The 24,616-nt window shown below is 43.0% G+C and overlaps 1 protein-coding gene across 1 annotated transcript in view; it reads left to right on the forward strand.

Moving 5' to 3' along the window:
* The window catches only part of PGR (progesterone receptor), an 83,261-nt gene that overhangs the window by 53,983 nt on the left and 4,662 nt on the right, over positions 1-24,616 (forward strand). The window contains exons 4-6 of the mRNA XM_054974130.1: positions 16,093-16,398; positions 17,125-17,269; positions 23,834-23,964. Of these exons, the coding sequence (XP_054830105.1) occupies positions 16,093-16,398; positions 17,125-17,269; positions 23,834-23,964 (582 nt within the window). The remainder of the gene's footprint in view (positions 1-16,092; positions 16,399-17,124; positions 17,270-23,833; positions 23,965-24,616) is intronic.

Here is a 24,616-nt window from a genome sequence, read left to right on the forward strand (position 1 = left end):
TTATCTGGAGACTTCAGCAAATGACTCAGTCCTTCTTGATGATAATTATAAAAATATGCTATGTACTTTGTATTCGTGGAAATGTGATTCTCAGGAGTATGCCTTATTATTAATTTGATTGTGCTGTCCATAAAGAGGCACGGTTAAAAGTGTCACTCCCCGCCCCCCATGAACACTTCCTACTCAGTTTAACTCTTATGCTAACTTGCCAAAAAGAAATGAGTTCCTATGGCCAAAGAAAGACCAGGTCAGTCATGAAGAAAGTCACCTCTTTTACCCTGGCTGCGGAAAGGTCAGGATGATTTTTCACGAACATTCATGTGATAGATTGCTCTAAGCATACCTGACGTTTTTTAATAATTTGACGTACTCGTTTTGTTTATAGCTTTCTCTAATTATGCGGTGTGTATCTGTTTTGTCGTAACTGTAAATCTGGTTTGTTATGACCGCTGCTCAGGACAATCAAACCATTACTTATATTCCAGAGGAATAGTCACGTTGCTGTGTTACAACAGAAGCAAACGAGAGACTGGTGGAATGAGCCAGAGTGGCAACAGAATATAAGAACACAAGCCCTGCTTGATCAGACCTATGGTGCTTGCAGTTGAGCATCCTATTTCACACAGGAGCCAAACAAGATGCCTCCAGAAAGCACCCAAGTAGAAAGTGGTGGCCACAGGCTCTCCTTTTTGTTAATCCCTAGCAGTGGTATTCAGAGGGGAACTTCCTTTGAACACAGAGATTCAATTGAGTCATCATGGCTGTTAACCATTGATGGTCCCATCTGCCATGAATTTATCTAACCCCCTTTTCAAGCCCATGAAAGTAGCGGTCACCATTGTATCCCGGAGTAGTGAATTATACATCGTGTGGAGAAGTTCTTTCTTTGGGTGTTCCGAATGTACTGCCCATCAATGTCATTGGGTGCCTGCAGGTTCTAGGACTATAGGACAGTTCAGTGGATAGGGAACTGGACAGAAGACCGCACCCAAAGAGTGGTGGTCAATGGCGTTTCATCAGATTGGAGGGAGGTGTTACCAGAAGTGGTCTCCTTGCAATAAATATGATTTATGGGGGAATTAGCAAGGAAGGAAGACAGCTATACGAGAGGCGGTAACTGAGATCTGTCAGCTTTGTATACCAGGTCCCTTTCGACAATAGAACAAGTGAGTCTGGTGCTTAATATCAACCAATGACTTTTATTGAATACAAGAACTTCATGCACATACACGCAAATTACTGGGGAAGATAATTACACACGTGCACAGAGTCCTAGCAAATGTAGCCAGAAATTGGGAATAGAGAGAGGGAGTAAATATATTTACCTATCCTGGAGAAGGGGTCCAATCTGTGGTGAGGAGAGAGAGAGAGAATCTTCAAACATCCAGTGTCCTCGGCCAAGAGAACAAGAGGCTCAGGGCAAACCTCAAGGGAACAGCGCTTGTGGATCTGGAAACGTTTGATTTGAATGGGGCCAGAGCTCTACCTTTATAGGTAAAATGTGCCCTGAGGTGGAGGAGAGTCCTCCTAGCAGTTAGGACAAAGACTCCAATGGTCAATTCCTGGGTTAGACAAAGGGCCTGATTGCCTTGATGGATAGCTGCCGGGGTGTGTGAATGCAGATGCAAAACTTGTTCTAGCGCTGCACAAAAGGACAGTTTTCTAATGAAGTCCACTGGAGCTAGGTTAAGTACTTTTTAGGGAGGGAATGCATTGTGCCAGGAACGACTGTCTGTACTTACGAATGTCATTTGATTAGCTTCTCAGTCATAGACAGGAGATCTCATCATGGAAGGAGGGGAAGGAATGTGCTAAGTGGGGATGACTCTGTGAGGCCTTTGTTGCACTGGACCCTTCCGGGGCTGGGATGGCAGTAAATCCAATCAAGCTGCAATCACTCCGCATTCCAGGGCAGCCTTCCTTGCATGCCTGGTCTTCCCAGGCGGGATGTAGCAACGGCAGAGGCTCTTTGGTGGCTATATGGTAGCCATTTTAAACTCCAGAGGCGTGTACACTTTTAATATTACACGCAGCGATATGAAAACTGCTGTACAACTTGCGAAGGCCGGGCTGTCTGCTTACAGAGGTGTCCAGTGGGGTGCCACAGGGCTCGGTTTTGAGCCCGGTACTTTTCAATATTTTTATCAATTATCTGGATGAAGGTGTAAATGGGCTACTCATTAAATTTGCTGATGATACCAAATTGAGAGGAGTGGCAAACACCCAAGAAGATAGAGTTAAAATTCAACAAGACCTGAATACTCTGTAGAAGTGGGCGGTTGTGAACAGGATGCAATTCAACATAGATAAGTGCACAGTATTACATCTGGGCCACAAAAATGTGAAGCACAAACACATGATGGGGGATACACTTCTGGGTAGAGTATGCAAAAGAGAACTTGGGGTAAGAGTGGACTGTAAACTAAATATGAGCAGTCAGTGTGAGGCAGTGGCAAAAAAGGCAAACTCAGTCTTGGGTTGTATCAAAAGGGCCATTGTATCGAAATCGCAGGAGGTCGTAGTTCCTCTCTATACTGCCTTGGTCAGGCCACATCTGGAGTACTGTGTGCAGTTCTGGAGGCCTCAATACAAAAAGGATGTTGACAAAATTGAGAGAGTGCAGAAGAGAGCAACGAGGATGATTAGGGGTCTGGAGACTGAGGGCCAAGCTACACATGACGAATGACACTTGAATGGCAAGTGTATTTCTCCCTGTTCACTTGCCCTCCACTCAATCCACTTGCCGTTCAAGTGTCATTCGTCACTTGTAGCTTGGCCCTGAGCCCTACGAGGAAAGGCTGAGGGCCTTGGGAATGTTTAGTTTGGAGAAGAGAAGATTGAGGTGGGACATGATTGTTCTCTTTAAACATTTGAAAGGCTGTCATTTGGAGAGCAGGGAGCTGTTCCAATTGGCAGCAGAGGATAGGACCCGAAGCAATAGGCTTAAATTACATGCACAAAGGTACCGGCTGGATATTAGGAAGAACTTTTTCACGGTCAGAGTAGTTCAAAGGTGGAATCAGCTGCCTAGGGAGGTGGTGAGCTCCCCTTCACTGGCAGTTTTCAAGAAGAGGCTGGATGAATATTTGTCAGGGATGCTTTAGGCTCATCCTGCATTGGGCAGGGGGTCGGACTAGAAAGTCTGTATGGCCCCTTCCAACTCTGTGATTCTGGGCGCCATAGTATTTATGGTATGTAAGTTCTAGTATTCATCTGCTTTCTCCATACCATGCAGAATTTTATAAGCATCTCTTATATTTCTCTTTAGCTGACTTCTAATGAAACTAAAAACTCTTAGACTCAGCCTTTCCACATAGGGAAGGGGCTCCAAGCTGTTGATCACATTGGTTACCATTTTCTACACCATTTCCAGCCCTACGACATCCTTTTTGAGGTGGGACAACTGAAAGTCTACATAGTATTCCAAATACAACTTCAACATAGATCTAGAAACAGGAGCTACAATATTGGCTGATTTAGGTTAAATCCTTTCTAATTCTTGTAGCTTGATTTTTTAATGGATCTTAAGCACGTGGGTTGGGATTTTTAGATGAGTTGCAAACCCCTACAGAGTCGTTACCCTTTTTTTTGTTGCCTTTTGGATGAGTAGAGAGCAATGATGCCACGCCTCCTGCCCAGGGGTCATTTCGTAGAAAAAGAGCTGGAGGAACTCATTAGCATAACTCATTAGCATATGCCACGCCTCTTGCCATCACTGGAAGTGTGTCATTAGTATAACTGATTTACATATGCCACACCCCCTGACATCACCTATCCTGTCTGTTTTGGACCCAATCCTGGCCATTCAGGGCTGAAATTGGGTCCAAAATGGCAAAAAGGGGCTGAAAATGGCTGAAAAGGGGCCCAAAATGGTCAGGATCAGGCCGCTGATGAGTGGGAGAGTGATCCACCACCTGTCAGAGGCCCGATCCGGGTCTTTTTGGCCCCAATCCAGGCCAAATGGCCGAGAATTAGGTGGACAGGGCCACCTGACATGTGACCTCTTGGGGGAACTGCCGGAACTGCGTTCCTGTGCGTTCCCCTTCGAAATGAGCCCTGTTCCTGCCTCTATTTGCTTGTGTGCTGAGAGGAGCAGCAAGACCACTCAATGGTAAAAAGGATTTCTCCATGTTTCTGTCCCTTTGGTTGACTCTGTCTATGCTTTATGCTCCTTCTGACAACAGCGAACTCATAAATCCGGCTTCCCGTTTTCTGGCTCTGATGTCATATGATTTCCTGTGATTTGCTTGTAGCTCAGTAGATCTCAGGCTCCGTGTCTCCTGGTCTGGAAAGGCTGAAGACCTGGTGAAGTGGGCTCTAATACACAAAAGCTTGCATTCTCTTGACAGTGCCGCCTTAGGCAGAGTTATTCCAGTGTAAGCCCAGGCTGCAGTAACCTCTTCATAGGATTGCACTGTAAATGTGCTAGACTTTATGGTGTTACAAGATTTCTGTTTGTCATCACATTCTTCATTTATTTTTACAACATAAACGTAAAGTCTGCATGACTTACAGTATTTAAAGGAAGCGCCAATGGCAACTAGATCACTGTTTTATCTTAACACTTGCTGGGTTGGATCCAGATTAAATTTTCTGCTAACGGAAGGGCTGCTAATTTCTACTAGTTCCTCTTTGTTCTGCAGGCCCCTGATTTGCCCTGATGCCATACCCAAGGGTCCTCACAGGAGCAAAATTTCAGCAAGATCATTGGATTGCTTTGGGAGGGGGGAATGCGGGAAAGTTCTGTTCCACTAATAGAAGTGCCTTCCATTAGCAGGAAACTTACGTCTAAGTCTAAAACAATGAATGATTTAAACACTTTTAAAAATCAAAGCCTGCCTCTTTTGTTTCTTTTGGTGCCTGGAAAATCATAGAAGTTACATTTGTTTGCTTACTCTTCAAAACGTTGCTAACTATATTACAAGGTTTATATACATACTGTTTGTTTCTGCTAGCCAGAAAATTAGTGGCTTGTTAGTACCCTGGCAACCACATCAGTGTACCACATTAGAGAAATTAATCATTTTTCATTGAGCATACTGAATTAATATTTAATTGGAAAAGTGTATTTAATTAAGTGCAAGTGTAATTACCAAGCCCTGTGATGTATAGCATTAAAATAAAGCAGTTTTACTAATCTGATTTAAAACCTCTAAATGATTAACATATTTTCATATTGTTTGTACTTAAAAATATGATTCAGACATCACGTGGCAAATCATAAGAGTGTGAAAGGAAAATGAAAATGAGGATTTATAAATTGGTTTTAAAGGCTTCCTTTCACTGAGTTTAAAATACTAGTTAATAACGCAAGCAACAGGAAATAATTTCTGAGTCTGAAATGCAATATAGCATTGTTACTAAATATAGTAGTTAATGTAGCATAGAGTTGTTACTAAAGGAAATTGTAGCAATTTGAAACAAAAGGGGAAAACAATTTTAAAGAGTTTATCTTCCCCAAACCTTCAACTTTAAAATGACATATCTTAATATATCTGTCATCAAGAGGTATTTGAACAAAAATTGTCACTCTTGTATATTCCAGATTTGGATGGAGAGGTACTAGGAAAATGAAGGGTTAAAATTGATTCACCTCTTGGATTTTCTTGAAAATCCAGGGAGTGAATGATTACAGTAATGCTGTACCAGTGACGTGTGACACCTACGCCGCTCTGCAGAGTGGAAGCTCTTATGCGGACTGACTATCCTTCAAGTATTGTGCTGCAAACTTTTTGGTTTAAAACTTGGTTGAAACCGGATGCTGACCACATTTAAATAGAGTTATTTCCATTTGTGATCCACATGACTGCTGTTAATTTTAACAGACAAATATCTGGACTAATATCCCATATCAGAGAGCCAGTGGGGTGTAGTTAGGGTTGCCAGCTCCAAGTTGGGAAATTCCTGGAGATCTGAAACCTGGAGAAACCTGGGGAAAGTGGGGTTTGGGGAGGGAAAGGACCTTGGCATGGCATAATTCCATAGAGCCCACCCCCCAAAGTAGCCATTTTCTCCAGGTGACCTGATCTCTGTGGTCTGGAGACCAGTTGTAATTCTGGGAGATCTCCAGCTACTAGCTGGAGGCTGGCAACCCTAGGTGTAGTAGTTAGAGTGTTGGCCTGTGTTCAGATCTCTGCTCTGCTATGGAAGCTCACTGGGTGACTTTGGTTGCTCACATACCTAGCTCAGAAGATAAAATGGAGGAGAGGAGAATTATGCAGGCCACTTTGGGACCCCGTTAGAATTAATGGCAAGGAATAAAGGAAATAAATATCAGGCAGTGTCTGTGATTCTGCACTGCAATGAAGACCACTGTATATGAGCATCACTGAAGGAGTATAGTGGGGAGCTATCATACCCCCACATTTATTTCAAACTATATGTGGCTATACATTAGGAGAAGGACTTTGGTTACATTCAGGAATGAAAAAAACACCATACTTTTTTTAAACAGAGGGATAAATGAAGCCTGTTTTTTAAAATTTGTTTTTGCAGTCTTGAATATATCCAGAGTTGAACTTCGCCAGTTTGGTGTAGTGGTTAAGAGTGCAGGACTCTAATCTGGAGAGCCGGGTTTGATTCCCCACTCCTCCACTTGAAGCCAGCTGGGTGACCTTGGGTCAGTCATAGCTCTCTCAGAGCTCTCTCAGCCCCACCCACCTCTCAGGGTGATTGTTGTGGGGTAATAATAACACTTTGTAAACCGCTCTGAGTGGGCATTAAGTTGTCCTGAAGGGCGGTATATAAATCGGTTGTTGTTGTTGTTGTTGTTGTTGTTGTTATTACACTTATCGCCTTCTCTTTCCCTCTTCTAAATTCTGACATTGTTGCCCAGGCATTTGGGGTGAGTGCCTTTTAAATATGGCGACGATCACGGCAGTTGTCTACTCAGCAGCAATGCCTATGCAGCTGTCACGTTTAAATGAAGACTCAGTTCAGTGTATGTTGATCGGTGAAGTGAGAATTCAGATCAGTTTCGTGATTGTGACTTTGGAATTATGGTATGGTATGGTATGGTATGGAACGGTAGTCCTCCAGAATTAATGAATTGATTCACGGCACAAAAGTGTATAATGGCATAAGAGAAGGGTAGTTGAAATTTACTGTAGTCTGTAGGCATTTTGTGCGGATGCTATTTTTCCTCAGTAGGGCACCACAGGATGGTGTGCTATTCAGACAAAATGGTGACCATGTGTAACTATTGTATGCTCCAAGTACTCATGGTTGGACCTCCCCTAAAGACATTAGTCTTTAAAGGGCTACAGAGAGGTGGGGGGGGGGAAGTGCATTTTAAGGGTGTTAAAGGGGGAAATATTGTCAAAGCACGGTAATCACCGTGATGACTTCATGTTCCCCATCTTCTTGCCTATCAGAACTATGGATGGAAGCTTGGAGATGTTTTCAGTTCAAATTGCCAAGCCAGTACTGGAATGAGTCCCCTATAGTTGCTTCTTGTTGCAGAGAAGGCATTCTAATATTCGTGGAAAGCATCACGGCAGGTGAATGTGAAAATAAAATGCTGTTTAAAGTAGAGATTGTAGCAGGAAACAATTGAGTTTATGGGTAAGTCAGCCAGGGCTTAAGGCTGCTGTGGGGGTGAGGAATCTCTCACCCTCTGCCCCCCCCCCCACCAGTCTGGCTGGCGGGGGAAAAGGTGGCAGAACAGACCTCCTGAGAGGTGTGCTCCTGGTGCAGCATGACATCACTTCTGGGAGTGACATCACTGCTTAGCTCCTAGGAGTGCTTCCGCACTTCACTCCAAATTGGCTTGGTGTGAAGCATGGGAATGGTCCTGGGGCTGGTGTGATGATGTCACTTCTGGGAGTGATGTCATCATGCTGCACTGGGAGCAAAGGTGAGATGAAAGAAAAGAGGTGAGTGTCAGGTTCCTCCTCCCCCCGGGAGGGGAAGGAGATCTAATAACCCTACCAGGGCTTCTGGTTGGAGTTTCATTTGCAGCAGATACTAATATGTTACAGGAGCAAGTGACCGTTCATATTAGTCACTAATAGAGAGGGATTGTACTGTTCTTAAGGAAATAAATAGTGATTACTACAATTATTTTGTGTTTCATTGGCCAGAGTAGCATATCTTCATTCTGATAAACAATATTCTCAACAACATGGAAATTTCAGACGAGTTTAAATATGGCCTCGAGGTTTCAGTGTTGGTTGCTGGTTGCAGTTTAATCCCTCAATTGTATTTGCTTTTCAGCAACCATTATGTTTTCATGCCTTCTGCATGAGGCCCTTAAAATCTTGTCATGTTTTCCATAGGTGAGCAATAAAAGAGGGAGAAAGGAGATGTCTTTTTGTTAAACGTGCCTCCATATCAATGAACCGGAAAGAAATGCAGAAGATAAAAATGATGCATCTCGTGTTCAAAGTGCACGTGTTAATATTTATACCTCAATAGTTTGACAATTTGGACTACATTGGATGCCTAGAGTGTGGCTTTGTTTTGGTTTTATAATTTGTGAGCCCTTGACTTGGAGGGAAGCAGCAATGAGTATTGCCTTTTTTAAAAAAAAAGTTTTGAAAAGAAGCATTTTATACCCTTATTCTTAATATAGGTTATTTGGAGCGTGGAAAGAAGCAGTTCTGCATTTATGGAGGATTTGGTTTCTCTTAACTTCAGTAGGAGCTGTTTTATAATGACATTTTCTCTTGTGTAGCGCTAATGGAAAATTATTGCATGTTGCTTAATGTGACACAAAAACATTAACACCTTCCTGGGGTGGGGGTGGGGAAGCTCATCTTAGTAACTCAGTTCTGTAATGTTCAGTGTGTAAGAAGAGGCATGGAAAACTGGTATTGTCTCCTAGATATGGTTCATGACTTTAAAAAGTCCCAACAGGGCTGTATCCTACTATTGATCCCAGGTATTCCCTTATTTACCATCTGAAGTATTACTACAAACCAGGATTCATAAATCAGAATCCTGCTTTGTGACGCTCTTGCTAACCAGAGTCAGTGGGGTGTTCTGCATTTGGACCTCACACTAATCTTGAGTCTGCAAACAAAACTATGGAACTATTTCTGAATGCAGCCATTTCTGTTGGGAGAAACAGGGCTGGGGCATCACAGCTTAATCCAGATCCCTCTGAGTGCTTCGTAATATTAAAGAACGCCCTGGGAGATCCCATTAAAGATTTCCCACATAATTGCCAGTTTGGGCCCAATGAACTCTCGCTTGCTTGTTGCATGCCAGGGAGCAATGTGTTTTGTCACAAAGTTTTGTGTGAGAGTTTAGTAAAATGCTGCACTGTTGGTCTGCAGCTTTGTACATGAGGTCATCAGTTTACAATTCGACATTATTTTTGACTGGACACCAGTTTAGTGCAGTGGCTAAGAGCAGCAGGATGCTAATATGGAGAACCGGGTTTGATTCCACACTCCTGTGCTCGAAGTCAGCTGAGTGACCTTGGGTCAGTCCCAGCTTCTCGGAGCTCTCTCAGAGCTCTCTCAGCCCCACCCACCTCACAGGGTGATTGTTGTGAGGATAATAACACACTTTATAAACCACTCTGAGTGGTCGCTAAGTTGTCCTGAAGGGTGGTATATAAATTGAATGTTGTTATCATTTACATGTAGTACAGGGATCCCCAACTTTTTTGAGCCTGTGGGCACCTTTGGAATTCTGACACAGGATGGTGGGTGCAGATACAAAATGGCTGCCACAGGAGGCAGAACCCACCACAAAGTCTCGGGATGCTGGAGGCGCCAGATCTGCTTTACCAATGAATATATATACTCTATATATTCATAGCCTCCACTTTCAAGTAATGTTTGGCTTGTAAGAATTAAAATTAAATTCCAAAGTGCAATATATTGGTTGTCCATGCTGTGTGAGTGGCAGTCTCTTCTGTATCCTGGCTGTTAACCCAAGTTCTAGATCCTGAGAGTGGGCTGAAGGTAGATTTGAAGGCTGGCCGATGATAAAATGCCAACCTTAAGATGCATCCTTTCTGTTGATCTTCCTATGTTTTTGTTTTCCTATACATGTGTTAGTAAAAGAGGGATTCCTACATTAGGGCCTATCACCACGACATTTAAACAAAATGCCTTTCCCCCCCAAAGTCCTGCTTTGGGAAGATGAGCAAAGCAAGAGAAGGACAGAGCTCTGTCCCAAGCTCTCTTTCTACCTAGTTGCTCCCCAGTTGAGGTCCCTTGTATTGAGCTATGCTAAATTACTGTAAGAGATCTCACTTGAGCACTGTGCATCATATCCAGGGAATCATTCCACTTCCGGTAAGTAAAAATAACAAGCAAACCGACACAGCGACCATATCATTCCAGTCTTGGCCCATCTACACTGGCTCCCAGTCAGTTTCCAGGCACAATTCAGGCTGCTGGTGTTGACATTTAAACCCTTGTATGGCTTTAGACCAGCATGCCTGAAGGACCACCAGCTCCCTTATGAACCTACCTGATGTGATGGTCATCTTCCAAGGCCTTGCTTTGGGTGCCCTACCCTTTTGAGATTAGGCAGGTGGCAACCACCAGCCCGAATAGTCCCAACTAGTCCATGCTTGTTAGAGCTCAGAAGCTACTCAAGGTCATCTTTGGTTAGTAATTGGGTGGGAGACCACCAAGGAAGACCAAGGTTGCTTGCAGAGGAAGTCAATGGCAAACCACCTGTGCTTTCCTCTGGCCATGAAAAACCCTCGAGAGGTCGTTATGATTTGATTGCAACTTAAAGTTACTTTATTATTATTGTTGTTGTTATATTAACCTGGGAGAGGGCTTTCTCGGGTGTGACATCAAAACTCTGGAATTCTCTCCCCAGGGAAACTTGTCTGTCCCTTGCTGTTGTCATCTTCTGCCAATGAATGTGGATTTTTTGGTTTGGCATTCCCTCAAGTGAGCCCTCCTTCCTGCCCAACCTTTTAATTGCTGTCTCTGTGTTTTTGTATGTATTTTAGCTCCGGTCTTAAGTGTGTTAATGATGGCATTCATTGGTTGGCTTTAATGGTTTTTTATGTATGATTTTATTATGCACGTTTTAAATTTGTTCGCTGCCTTGGTAGCCCTTAGGAGGGCAGAAACGCGGGGTATAAATTGTGTTAAATAAATAATAACCTTATCAGTAATAAGCTAAGAATAGAGCCGTGGCTCAGTAACTGAGCACGTAGTTTGCTTGCAGGAAGTCTTGTGTTCAGCCCTGGCACTTAAAGGGCCTTGGGGAGCAGCCCTGGGAACAGTCTCTTCTCTGCTTGTGACTCTACAGAGCCCCCAACAGTCCAGATAGGTCATATGGAGCTAAATGGACCAAAGCTCTGATTCACTGTGATACTTGAGTAATGCCAAGCCTGTCACCAAAATTTTCATGGCGATTGGTTGCTAATAGTGGGCCACCACAAGTCAGAAATGCAAAGGTCTAAACGCAGTAAAAACTTCTTCAGCCTGTGCTGGGTTAACTGGCATGTCTCGAACTTGCAGACTGCTCCAGCGCCACCCACTTGGCACTGCTATGTCTGGTCAGCAGAGGACAGCAATGCTGAGTGGATGGTGGTGGATTGGGTTGGAGGTCTCGGGCATGGCCAGTGCCCACTTGATACCATTGGTATCACTGCCAGGTAAAAGCTTAGTTAAATGGCATAGTTGGTAAACATGCAATTCTCATTCTCATGGCTGCCATTAACAAGTCTTTTATTGTACATAGTCTAGGTGCAAATTCCACCCCATATTGTTAGTTTTAAATTAATTGCTGGTGTCCAAGAGATTATCAGGACTCCCGGTTTTAGGGTGTTGTGAACGATGGAATGGTGGTGGGGGTGAACATGTCTACTAACATTTTCATTGCTAAATTGGGCAATACCAGAGTTCCATGTGCCTTCTAGGCAGGACACCCAAACAAGAAAATTATTCTTTAGTACCAAATAGTGTGGAAAACTCACTTGTAGATATCCAGGAAAACACTCTTGACTTGTTTATATCTTGGCATTGATGGCAGCACTTTTCACTGATTCAGTGTTATTTCCCAAATAACTTTTGTAGTTTTGTGTAGTGGTTAAGAGTGGCAATCTGGAAAATTGGGTTTGATTCTTCACTCTTCCACTTGAAGCCACCTGGGAGATGTTGGGTCAGTCACAGCTTTTTGGAACTCTCTCAGCCCACCTACCTCACAGGGCGATTGTCATGAGGATAATAATAACACACTTTGTAAACCGCTCTGAGTGGGCATGAAGTTGTCCTAAAGGGAGGTTTATGAATTGAACGTTATTAAAAGTGACTTGATATTATGTCCTCTCAGTTCTTTAGCCTTTTAAAATGCATTTTTTCTGTCCTAAGAGGCTTTAGGATCAGCTTAAAGGGGAGAGAAAACAAATAAGACAGAAAGAAGAAAAAGCTAAGCCAGTAAAGAGTTAATTTTACGGGAGCTGGCTAGCACCTTCCTTCGCCTCCCTCTTAAGGAGAGTGGATAAAAAACTGCTTGCACGTGTTCTCTTATATCTTTGTAAGGAAAAGGGCTGCTGACTTAATTTTTTTAAATCAGGAAATACAAAGAGGGCATGTTTCTGAGGGTGCACTGCCCCTTGTGCTGCAGAGGCCATAGTGAATATCAGCATGCACGGCGCCACAAACTACTGCTGAACTTTAAACAAAGCATAGCAAAGCAGGGAACTTGCAGGATAGCATAAGGAAAAATAGTGAAGACAAGCTATCCCATCATAGCAGTCACATAATGAGAATTTCTGCTGCATAATATATAGCACTAATTTGACAGAATGAAAGCAACAGCTGGGGCTGCACGCCAGTTAGTTGCCCTTTGGTATATGTTCAACAACATTAGTCAGCTGTTTAACAGGAAGGGGAGCTGGGAGAGCAGTCTGGATCTACCTGCCCCTCCTGATTAGCCAGTAGTAGAGTTGTTAATCTCTGAGGGGGATCTGGCGATCCTCTGAAATGACAGCTGATCTCCTGACAACAGAGATCAGTTCCCCTGGAGAAGATGGCTGCTATGCTCTGGCATTATACCTCATTCAGGTCACTCCCTTCTCCACCCCCCCTTCCAGGCTCCACCACCAAACCTCCAGGAAATTGCCAACCCAGAGTTGGCAACCTTAGGCAGTAATTATGCCAGCATTAATTGTACGAACAGCTGCATATGCACAACTCTGTGTGTTGGATTGGGGAAAGGATTAGTGCATTTATATGCATAATTCCAATCCATCTAGGACGTGTAATCATTTGAAGAGCCCCTAGCTGCACTGAGGTATAAGCTAGCATTTGAGGTGGGGTTGAATTTATGATGGCGTTTACTCCCCCCGCCATCCAAATAGCATCAGTCAACCACTTTCAAGTTCCCTTGATTTCAATGGAAATGGCTTAAGCACAAACTGAAATCCCTCGTTAAAATCCAAAGCAGGGCTTTGGATAGATGGTGACTTTTTAAAGATGCTTCTGCCTTTAGCCTCCCTTTTCTGTGAATGTCCCATTATGCAAGGGGAGGGGGGGAAACCCTCCAAATTAGTTTTGAAACTAAGATTTTTCACAAGATGTCACTTCAAATTGCTCAATAAAATCTTGATGCATTGCCTCTGGTTTGTTCTCTCGGTCTGGGTAAACTCCTTCTGAAGTGCACAGGGATCATTTGGCTTTAGCTAACCACAGGGGCGAGGTGACCTGGGAGGCAGAACCATGGTATTCTGTCAGGAAATAACAAATCGTCATCATTTTCCAGTTGATTGCAGGGTGAGGTGTTCTCAGAAGGAGCTTGTCGGCTTGCAATGAAATGCCTGGTGCCACTTGGTACCTTTCGCTCCCAGCTTCCTTCCAAGCTTTCGGTGGGGAGGTTGGAGCGGGAATCAATCTCAATTAAGTATGATGTATGAAATAATTCTAGAGCATGCAGATTTATAACCGACATACCTTAGAAATCAGTTCATCAACTGTCTCCTTCAGCAGTCGAAGGTTCATAGTAAACATCACTAAGTGCCAGAGGGTCTCAAATTTTTTAAAGTGTGGGACCTACTTCCAAACGGGATTAAAAGTACAGTAATGCCTCTCCACACACACACCCCTAACATAAAGCATAAGCAATCTCACATCAGTTAACACTGAACAATTCAAAGTGCTGGTTCTTACCTTTAAGACCCTAAATGGCTTGAGACTGGGGTGCTTGAAGGACCACCTCCTCACGTATTGTCTAGCCCGCCAGCTAAGATCTGCCTCCCAACACTGCTCTCTGCACCCTCGCCTTCAAAGGTGAGGTGGGTGGCAATTAGAGACAGGGCATTTTCTGTAGTGGCCCCTTGCTTTAGAACATCTTTCCTCTGAGGCTCACTTGTCGCCTACTATACTGTCTTTTAAGTGCCAGTGGTTTTTCCCTAGATTTCTAATTAAGGGTTTTAAAAAAACTTTTTATTTACTTTATTCATACCTCGCTTTTCTACCCGGTGAGGACCCAAAGTGGCTTATATGATTCTCCTCCTTTCCATTTTATTCCTGTAACAACCCTGTGAGGTAGGTTAGGCTGAGAGTGTGCGACTGGCCCAAGGTCACCCAGCAACCTTTCATGGCAGGGCGTTTTTAGTTGTTTTGTGGTCTGCTTCTACCCTGAGGTCTGTTTTATAGATATCTTTTAGGATGTTCAATGGTTGTTTTATGCTGTTTTTCAGCGTCTGCCTTTTAAAAAATAGATTGGGTTTCTAAATCAATGGTGGTGTATTGGTTTTACTTGTAAGCTGCTTTTGAGCACAACTTTGGAATCGCAGCATATCAATTCTCTATTTGATTGAGCTTTAACTACAAAGTTACATAACCTGTTAAACAGATTTCGTTAGTTGACCATGTTTCCTGGAGCAATATAATCTGAACTTTTTTTTTAAAAAAAGGATTCCACCTCTGGCATCAAATGAATAAACAAGTGTATATTTTGTTTAGTATCAATAAATATACAGCATTGCTGAGCAACAGGCTGTACTTCATAGGTATTATCATACATTGTGTGTGTGTGTGTGTGTGTGTGTGTGTGTGTGTGTGTGTGTGGTGCCGTCAAGTCATAGCTGACTTATGGCGACCCCTGTTGGGGTTTTCATGGCAAGAGACTATGAGAAGTGGTTTGCCATTGCTTGCCTCTGCAACTCTGGTCTCCATTGGAGATCTACCATCCAATTACTAACCAAGGCTGACCCTGCTTAGCTTTTGAGATCTGATGAGATCAGGCTCACCTGGGCTATCCAGGTCAGGGCATTATAGAGAGGAAATCCGAAATTTGCCGTTGCACCTCCTAGGGCCTCTTCCTACCTCACCCTCTTCCTCTTCCTCCTTCCTTCTGACCTTCCAACTCACTATCAAGAAAGTCCAACCCACAGTTTGAGAACAACTTCTAAATGCAGATAAGGGGAATGTGGAACAGTTACCATTATTTTTGTTGGTATTTCTGGATCACAACAAAAGACTGACAGTCATATGTCAGAGACCTATCTGCAAAACTGGATATGAATTTCCGGGCAGACAGGAATGTCCAAATTGTTACTTCTCATCAGGGCTGTCAAGTCTCAGGTTGGGGGATCCTCCACTCTGAACTCCCAATTGGAGAATCCCCCCCAATGGGGAAACCCCATAAGCAATGGCAGTAGCTCTAGGAATCACCTGTAACTCTATGGTAAAACCCTAGAACTCTGTGGTAAAACCCTGGGTGCCAGGATCTCCTGGGTATTTTAGTTGCCCAGGGCTTTTGCATTCTTGCTATGAACCCAGAAGCCCTTGGGAAATCCATAGTGATGCTGCATGGTGATACCTGACAAAGACTGCAGCAACCTTTCTGTCTGCCACCACTGCTACCAGGTAGGTTTCTGTGAGAAAGGAAAAGGAACCAATATGGCAGTGATGGGAATTGGTGCTGGACTTACTATGAGCTGAGCTTTAACTTTGGGGGAAGCCAGGACTCAACTTGTAATGGGCTTAAGAAGGGAACTTTATATTCCAAACATACCATGTCCAAACTTTGACAGCATCACTATTGAAATCATATTTTGGTAATAATATGTTAAAACCTAGTAGCATGTAGCAGAGGTTTATCTCATTTGAATGTGGATTTATATTGCTGTGAGTTTCTACCAACAATTGCATTTGGGGATTCCAGGTCGAAAGTTTAAGAAGTTTAATAAAGTCAAAGTTCTGAGAACGTTAGATGTTGTTGCACTCCAGCAGCCGGTAGCCCTTCCAAACGACAGCCAAGCACTCGCCCAGAGGCTCTCGTTCTCTCCACACCAAGAGATCCAGTTTATCCCTCCACTCGTCGGCATCTTGCAGGGCATCGAGCCAGAAGTGGTCTATGCAGGTTACGACAATACGCAGCCGGAAACTCCAAGTGCTCTACTCACCAGCCTCAATCAGCTGTGCGAGAGGCAGCTTCTTTGTGTAGTCAAGTGGTCCAAGTCATTACCAGGTAATAAGATTGATCATTATCACATCTGCAGGTATGCCTTTGGTCTTTCGTTGGGCAACAGATCTTCAATGCTCAGTATTAGATCACCAGATACCCTCTTTTGATAACAACCTTTTGATAACACGACCAAGCAGTTTTTGACGAGTGCTGGAGCCCAAAGCTGCACCAGGTGTGGACAAAAGTGTGCCATTGTGTAGAGAAGACCGCTGGCTCCACTGCTTTGTTGGTTAACTCTGGCTGTTCTGGGCAACTGGCTGAAATGCATGTAGCTGGCAAAGCCTAGGGAGCACTGGACACGTTGCCTAAGCTACGGGGGGCAGAGACAGAAAGATCAGAAGCCCAGTTGGGAGAGATAGGGCTGAAAAACCTGCAAGGAGCTATTTAAGCCCCATCCAGACAGGGCCATGGAAGACTTACCTGCTGTAAAATTCTTTGAGTAACTGTAGGGTAATTCTTAGCTTAACCAGCTCACACAGTTGAGATTTAGACAAGGTGGTGGCAGAAACTTTTTGAACTTTAGAAGAAGGCGTATATGCAACTAGATAAATGCAAATGCAGTTTATCTACTATAAAGGGTATAGTAGAAATACACATTTTCTGACCCCTAAATCACATGCAACTCACGTACTGGTGGATATCAACCAGTGTACTTAGAGAAAATAGAAATGTTCCAAAACTTGAGTTTACAAGACTTTTTTTTTAAATTTTACATTACCTGCTTTTCAGGATTCCGGAATTTACATATCGATGATCAGATAACCCTAATCCAGTATTCCTGGATGAGCTTAATGGTGTTTGCCATGGGATGGAGGTCTTACAAGCACGTCAGTGGTCAGATGCTCTATTTTGCACCCGATTTAATACTAAATGAGTAAGTAGCCTTCCCCTCCCTTTTTGCATTGCTCTTGTTTTACCATCATACTCCAGATTTTCCTATGTATGTGTTTTTAAGGACATTTGTGGACAGTCCTGTAGCACAATACCATCTCAAGTTATCTGAAAGGTAGTAACGGTTTGAAAACAGCATTGCCATGAAATATGGCTTTGCTGAGAAACTAATTACTCCTAGGATGATGACAATGACGACGACGACGACGACAACAACAACAACTGCACTTACATACCACTCTTTAAGAAAGATGAATGCCACATTCAGTGGTGAACAATGTCAGAATCTGGGAGAACCATGTCTGAGTCCTCAGTTTGCCATGGAAGCTCTTTGGGCCAGACCCACACACAGTCTAGCCTATCTTGCAGGGTTGTTGTGAGGTTAAAATGGATGAGAGGAGAATTATGGAAGCCAGCTTGGGTTCCCATTGGGGAGAAAAGTGGAGTATAAATAAACAAAGTTGACAGTCCTGTGGATACTTACTAGGGAGTAAGGTCCATGGAACAGAAACAAGCAAAAGGTGCATGGCAAAAATAGGAACAAACTGGGGTGTTACAGTTTGCAGTTTTAGAGATAATCTCCATGGGTTATCATCATGGGATATCATCAGGTCTGTACATTTAAAAAACAGATTCATAAAACAACGCATTCGTTGGCTAATCAACAGAGGCCCGTTTAAATTACTGGGGGGAGAGTGAAGGAAAGGAGGGGATGGAACATCAGTACAAGAAAACCTCATAAAGTACCAAGCAATATACTTTTAATAGATCCTAACACACTGTTCATCAGAAGTATCTTCTATTTATTATAAGGGATTATGCAAGTAAGTAATAGTGGGTTTTTTTTCTTCAAGGAGTTTGCAAGTTTACTTACACAGACCCACTACAAAAAAATTGAAGATACCCCTGATGAAAAGTGAATGATCTTGAATTATTATGAACCACAGCTGTGTTTACTTAACGCACCCTTATCATTCTGTTCTTCAGGTGTATCTTCTATTTATTATACAGGATTCTGCAAATAAATCGTGGTGTTCTTTCTTCAAGGAGTTTTCAAGTTTACTTACAGTGACCCCCTACAAAAAGAAAGGCGATACCTCTGATAAAAAGACAGCAATCATAAATTATTATTAATATTATTAATGCAATCTTTTTGCATTAGGTAGCGGACAGGATAGCCTTTCTGTATTGAGGTTTTGGTCACCTGCAGATCTGTTTAATCAAAAAGTAAACCCATTAGAAAACAGATGGTCCATCCCCTAAAAATTCTTTAATTAGGGTGCCGTTCTCATTATAGTTTTTACCAAGTTACATCCTGATCTCTTGGGCTGGTTCATGCAGGCTTCTCTGCAGTGGCCTTGCAGGAGGTGGTGTGGTGTGGGGGTGAGATCCGGTGCTGGACTTTTTGTGCAAGCTGTGCTCAAAGATCAGGACATGGAACACAGGGATCTGCAGCAGCCAAGCTTTGATCTTGGAACAAAAAGCACCTGGTTGATCCAGCGAGGCTAGCAGAAAGAGAGGGACCTCTGATCTGAACAAGGGTCTGAATTTATTCCTTTGCTTATCAGACGATCTCGAGGACTGTACTGATGCTTGTTTAGAACAGAACAGGCTGCTTGTAAGCTAAAAACAGCAGTCATAATGCATAGCTATTATATGTCGCCTTAGAGAGATCGATGCATTCACATTTGCATGGGGAGGGGCTGTGGCTCGGTGGCAGAGCATCTGCTTTGTATGCTGAAGGTCCCAGGTTCAAACCTCAGCATCTCCAGTTAAAAGGATCAGGTGGGATAATGTGAAAGACCTCTGCAGGCAACCCTGGTGATCCTTTGCCAGTCAGATTAGACATGCTGACCTTGACAGACCAATGGTCTGATTCAGCGTAAAACAGCTCCAGTTTAAAGTGTGTGTGTCATCTCATTGTAATCCTTACCAGGGGCCTATAAAATAGGCCGATATCATCCCAAATTACAGATGACGGACTGAGGAAGAGTCTTGGCTAGGATGACGTGAGTTCCTGGTAAAGACGAGAGTTGACCTGGGGATGTTTTGATTCCAGACAGCGCAACCACATTGCACCAGCACAGAATTAACTTGTGGAATTCATTGCCACATGATGATGTAGTAATGATGGCCATTTGTTCAGACAGTTTTAAAGGGATGATGATAATATGCCCTGATGACTAAATGGAGCTCTGTGTTCAGAGGCAGTGCACCTGTGAATACCAGGTGCTGAAGGCAAAGGGGCAGAGGGGAGGGAGAAACTTCGGCCCCTGTGTCCTGGCTGATGCACCTTTTGGGAGCTCTTGTTGGCAATTGTTGGAAATAATATGCTGGACTAGAGGCACCATTGGTCTGACTTGCTGGGCTGTTCTCCAGTTCTTATGCTGACCAGATGTCTTCCCCACTCCCTCTTCCACTGCCAGTGGTTAAATATTCAGATGTTATCGATGCTTTCCCAATGCAATGGGTCATATTTGCCTATAACTTTAAACAGCTTCTGCACCGTCTTATCATAATCTTATAATCAGTTTTGCTTATATTGGTCGGAGCAAAAGCAAGAAGGCTTTCCCCCCATTAACTGCCAAACTTAAGTGACCTTTCCCATTCCTATCACAACATCAGGGAAAATCCGTGCTATGAATAGCCAAGAGCATTTCCCCCCTTTGACTGACCAGGAGGGCATTGAAGCAATTTAGTTATGTCCCAGAACCACAACACTAGACGTTTTTTATTTATTTACTTCATTTGTACCCCACCTTTCTCCCCAATGGGGATCCAAAGCAGTTTACGTCTTTTCCTTTCCAGTATTTTTTCCTCACAACTAATCCTGTGAGGTAGGTTAGGCTGAGGGCCAAGCTACAAGTGACAAATGACACTTGAACAGCAAGTGGATTGAGTGGAGGGCAAGTGAACAGGGAGAAATACACTTACGTTCAAGTGTCATTCATCACTTGTAGCTTGGCCCTGAGAGTGTGTGACTGGCTCAAGGTCACCCATCAAGCTTCTGTGGCAGATTGGGAATTGAATCTGGTTCTCTCAGATCATAGTCTGTCTTTCTTCTCACTACACCACACTGGCTCTCTTTTTTATTCTCCTAGGCCAAGGTCCAAAAAGCTACGTTAGTCTATTTGAGGGCTCATGTATGCCTGGAACAAGTTTTAGTTCCCCACCCTTCTGAACAACAGACCATCATGCCACATCAAGCATTTTTTTTAAAAAATTGCTCTTCCTCTCCTCCTTTTAGTTTGAAAATCTTGTGGTATAGATGGGGTGTGTTTTGATCGAAAACAAAATTCAAAATTCCCCTCAGATTCATGACTAACCTATCATATCTCAGAGGTTGCCAGGTCCAGGTTGGGAAATTCCTTGAGATTTGGGGGGTGGAGCCAGGAGAGAGTGGGGTTTGGGGAAGGGAGGGGCCTCAGAATGGTATAATGCCATAGAGTCCACCCTCCAAAGCAGCCATTTTCTCCAGGGGAACTGATCTCTGTCACCTGGAGATCAGTTGTAATTCCGGGAGATCTCCAACCATCACGTGGAGGCTGGCAACCCTATCTCAGATCCCTTGACATAATCAGAAAAATTCATGATGCATCATAGCCCACCCCTCCCCTGATAGTAGCAGGAAGAGGAATAATCTTTGCTAGATAAACAAATCTTTCCCAAGGCTACTTCCATCCATTTTATTGTCTCATGTTTACTAGCATTCATGTTGGAAAGCTATCAAATAATGTAAATACGTTTGCTTTCCAAACTTTTAGCAATGGCTTTCCAAAGAAAGGTAGATACTTCCACTTCAGCAGTCTCTAATGAAACATGGATACCAGTATGGCTTGCAAAATGTATATTTAAAAAGGCCCCTTCCAGAAATAGTTGTCATGTGGACCTGTGTGGCACATCATAAATTTAGCAACCAGGGCTCGCCATCGCTTCTACCCCAGCTTGTTCCACATCTGTTCTTCTTTCTCCTGGATTTAGATTTTTCTAAACTCACTCTCTGTTTGGTTCTCAGGATTTTCAATATAAGGGTTTTCAAACCAAATAAAGCCACCAAAGTAAACACTTGTCAAAATGTAAAATGATACTTAGTGTCAAACTTAAACCAGTATATTAGAACTGTAGCCATGAAGCTTGCTCGGTGATCTTGGGCCAGTTATTTGTTCTCTGCCTAACTTATTTTGCAGGGCATTGTGAGGATAGAGAGCCCTGTGGCGCAGAGTGGTAAGCTGCAGTACTGCAGCCCAAGCTCTGCTCACGACCTGAGTTCGATCATGACGGAAGCCGGGTTCAGGTAGCTGGCTCAAGATTGACTCAGCCTGCCATCCTTCCAAAGTTGGTAAAATGAGTACCCAGTTTCCTGGGGGGGGGGGGGGTAAAGTGTAGATGACTGGGGAAGGCAATGGCAAACTACCCCATAACAAAAAGTCTGCCAAGAAAATGTGATGCGACGTCCCCCGATGGGTTAGTAATGACTCGGTGCTTGCACAGGGGACTACCTTTACCTTTGTTCACCGCCCAGAGCCCCTGAGGATGGGCGGTTTATAAATCGAAATAATAAATAAATAAATAAATAAATAAATAAATAAATAAATAAATAAATAAATAAATATTGTGAGAATAAAATGAGGAGGGGGAGCGGAACCATGTATTTAGGTCCTTTAGAGGAATGTTGGGATACAAATGTAAACGATAGATGTGATAATATGTCTGTCCGTCTATCCACTCTTCATTTATTCATTTATTCCCCTCAGCTCTTTGAAAAGAAATGTTCCTTAGGTGGCTACCAATATTCAGTTTAAACAAGAAGACAACGATCAGTAATAAAAACGCACCTGCAGGAGATCATCAGCAGAAACTAGCAGCAGCAAGCAATCGTGTTATATCATAAAAGCAGCAATAAAAGTTGACAATAAAACTGCCCAATTTGGTTTTAAATGAACATGGGGAAAGATAAAAATAGTTGTTGGAAGCCAAAGGCAGGACAGCCAAAAAATCAGCACAAAGCCTGGGGAAATAAAAATGTTTTCATGTCATCTGCAGCTCACAATTGAGATACTCATGCAGACTTAAATCAAGCAGCATTTGCACAGCTCCCTTGTGTGTGTTTATAAAAACAGAATAAAGCTGCAGAATAAAGCTGCAGCACCATGAAAAACTCATTCATTTAACAGTAAAACAGAGGGAACAGTAAAATAGAGGGAAAGGCTTCTAAATGCCTGCCAGGCCAGGTTCATGACCAATTATCTCCCCTGCAGAACTGATTGTCAGAATTGGTGGCTTTGATGGCATTGATCACCTCACACTTCCCCAAGTAAGGACTTTGGGGTATCAAAGCAGACACACCAACATTTGTTTGGCTGAGGGGCATGTTTCACATAGATCCACTGTTTGTGACATGCCGGAGTGAGGTTAATAAGCACCAGTTTTATTATAGAATTTGACAGGCACCAAAAAACTCTACAAAGTAGATCTGCTGTCATTTTGTTTGATTGCCTTTATTTAAAAGATTAGCTGTCCACCTTTTAGTATAAAATGTTCAAGACAGCTAACAACCAACTGTACACAAAATCAAGCAATTAATGTTAATAAAATCAGTAACATCCCAAACTCATAAAAATCTAGAATTAAACACTAGAATCATTAGAACAGCAGTAGCCGCATTCAGAAAAACAGATACATGATGAGCTGAGGAAAGTACATTGTTTTGGTGTCTAAAAGATACCAGTCTTGGTGCTTAGCAAGTTTCGGGGGTGCCAAACCTTTGGGGCCCCTGAGTGAGTTTGTCTCTGAGAAATGCAGAATATATAAGTAAATAAATACATACATTGGCGATTCACAGATGATTCTGTGAGAGTCAGACTAGACAAGCTGTTGGACGATTTATGAATTCCAAGTGGTTTCATCATTATATGCCAGCAGCTGACTCGTGCCCTCCACCCCCTGCCTCACCAGTATGGACCAGGGTGGCAGAGCAATGGAAGGGCTAGTTTCCCCATGGCCTTGATTGAAAGTGGCCACCTCCCTAGCTTTCGTTTACTAACAACAATAACAAAAACTATTTAGGAGATCCAATCACAAATCTCCCAGTTTGGGTCTTAGTCGTTCATGAAGAACTCGCACTGTTTAAAAAAAATACTCTCTGTTGAAGCTTGATTTCTGCCTGTAGATAAGGGATTCAAACCCTGTTAGAAACCATAACCAATGAAGCCTCTGTGGTGATAAAGTGACCTGAAAAGCTCCTTCACTAATGCCTATATGGTTGTTTAGCTTGGGGGTTTGGTTTTGTCTTTTACCCTAAGACCTTTCTTTTATACATTTTTGTATTTTATATAACATTCTAAAATCTGTGAGCTATATAGTCATACCTGTTAAGAAATGGTTTATTTAAAAAAAATAGCATGTTGTTGTGCTTTTGGCTTTGTTAGCCAGAGCATCGTGATTTCGTTCCCAGCATGGGCTTCCAATATGATATGTGCACTGAAGAAAATTGCTGGGTCAGTATTTATTTCGTTTGCCTTTTGTCTCTTTTCTTTTTGGGTGTAAGACAGAGGATGAAGGAATCATCATTCTATTCTCAGTGCCTGTCCATGTGGCAAATCCCCCAGGAATTTGTCAAGCTACAAGTTTCCCAGGAAGAGTTCCTCTGCATGAAAGCCTTGCTCCTCCTCAGTACAAGTAAGTGTAGCATTAGGTATTCTTCCTCTTTTCCTTCCTTCTCTTCTTCCTCTTCTTCCTCCTCCAGCTCTGTATTTTTCATCTGCTTGGATGAAACCAGAAAGCTGGATTTTTGATAACTCGAATTCCAAAGGTGTAACTTCAGGGACATGAAATTATCATTGATAGATTAAAATGGATGCCTACCAGCTCCACTGTCCCATGTAACAATAGAAGCTGGTGTGTGGTTTAATGGTTACCACAGGGATCCTCCATCATGTGCCTTGTGGGTGCTGTGGCACCCACCAATGGCTTTCCAGGTGCCCATTTGCTTCTTCAACAAAGCCTCTCTTCTTCAAAGTCAAGAGCCAGTCCAACAACGTTGGATGAGGTTAAGGCAGCCACTATCTTTTAGCCTATCCTACTTCACAGGGTTGTTGTGGAGCAAAATGAAGGAGAGGTGAACCATGTCAGGGTCATTCCACTTGAAGAACACTCTCTGCCCTTTTGATTCTCAAGTACTACTCTTTGTGAAGCCCTCCCTCAAAGATGTTTGATTGGCTACTGCTTGGGCCTGTTCTTTCCTGGTGGTGGCCTTGGCTATCCGCCCTGAGCCTGCGAAAGCAAGGAGGGCGGAATATAAATGTAAGAAATTAAATTAAATTTGTGGAAT

The sequence above is a fragment of the Eublepharis macularius genome, chromosome 3 (assembly GCF_028583425.1).
Source record: "Eublepharis macularius isolate TG4126 chromosome 3, MPM_Emac_v1.0, whole genome shotgun sequence".
In the NCBI taxonomy this organism is placed as follows: Eukaryota; Metazoa; Chordata; class Lepidosauria; order Squamata; family Eublepharidae; genus Eublepharis; species Eublepharis macularius.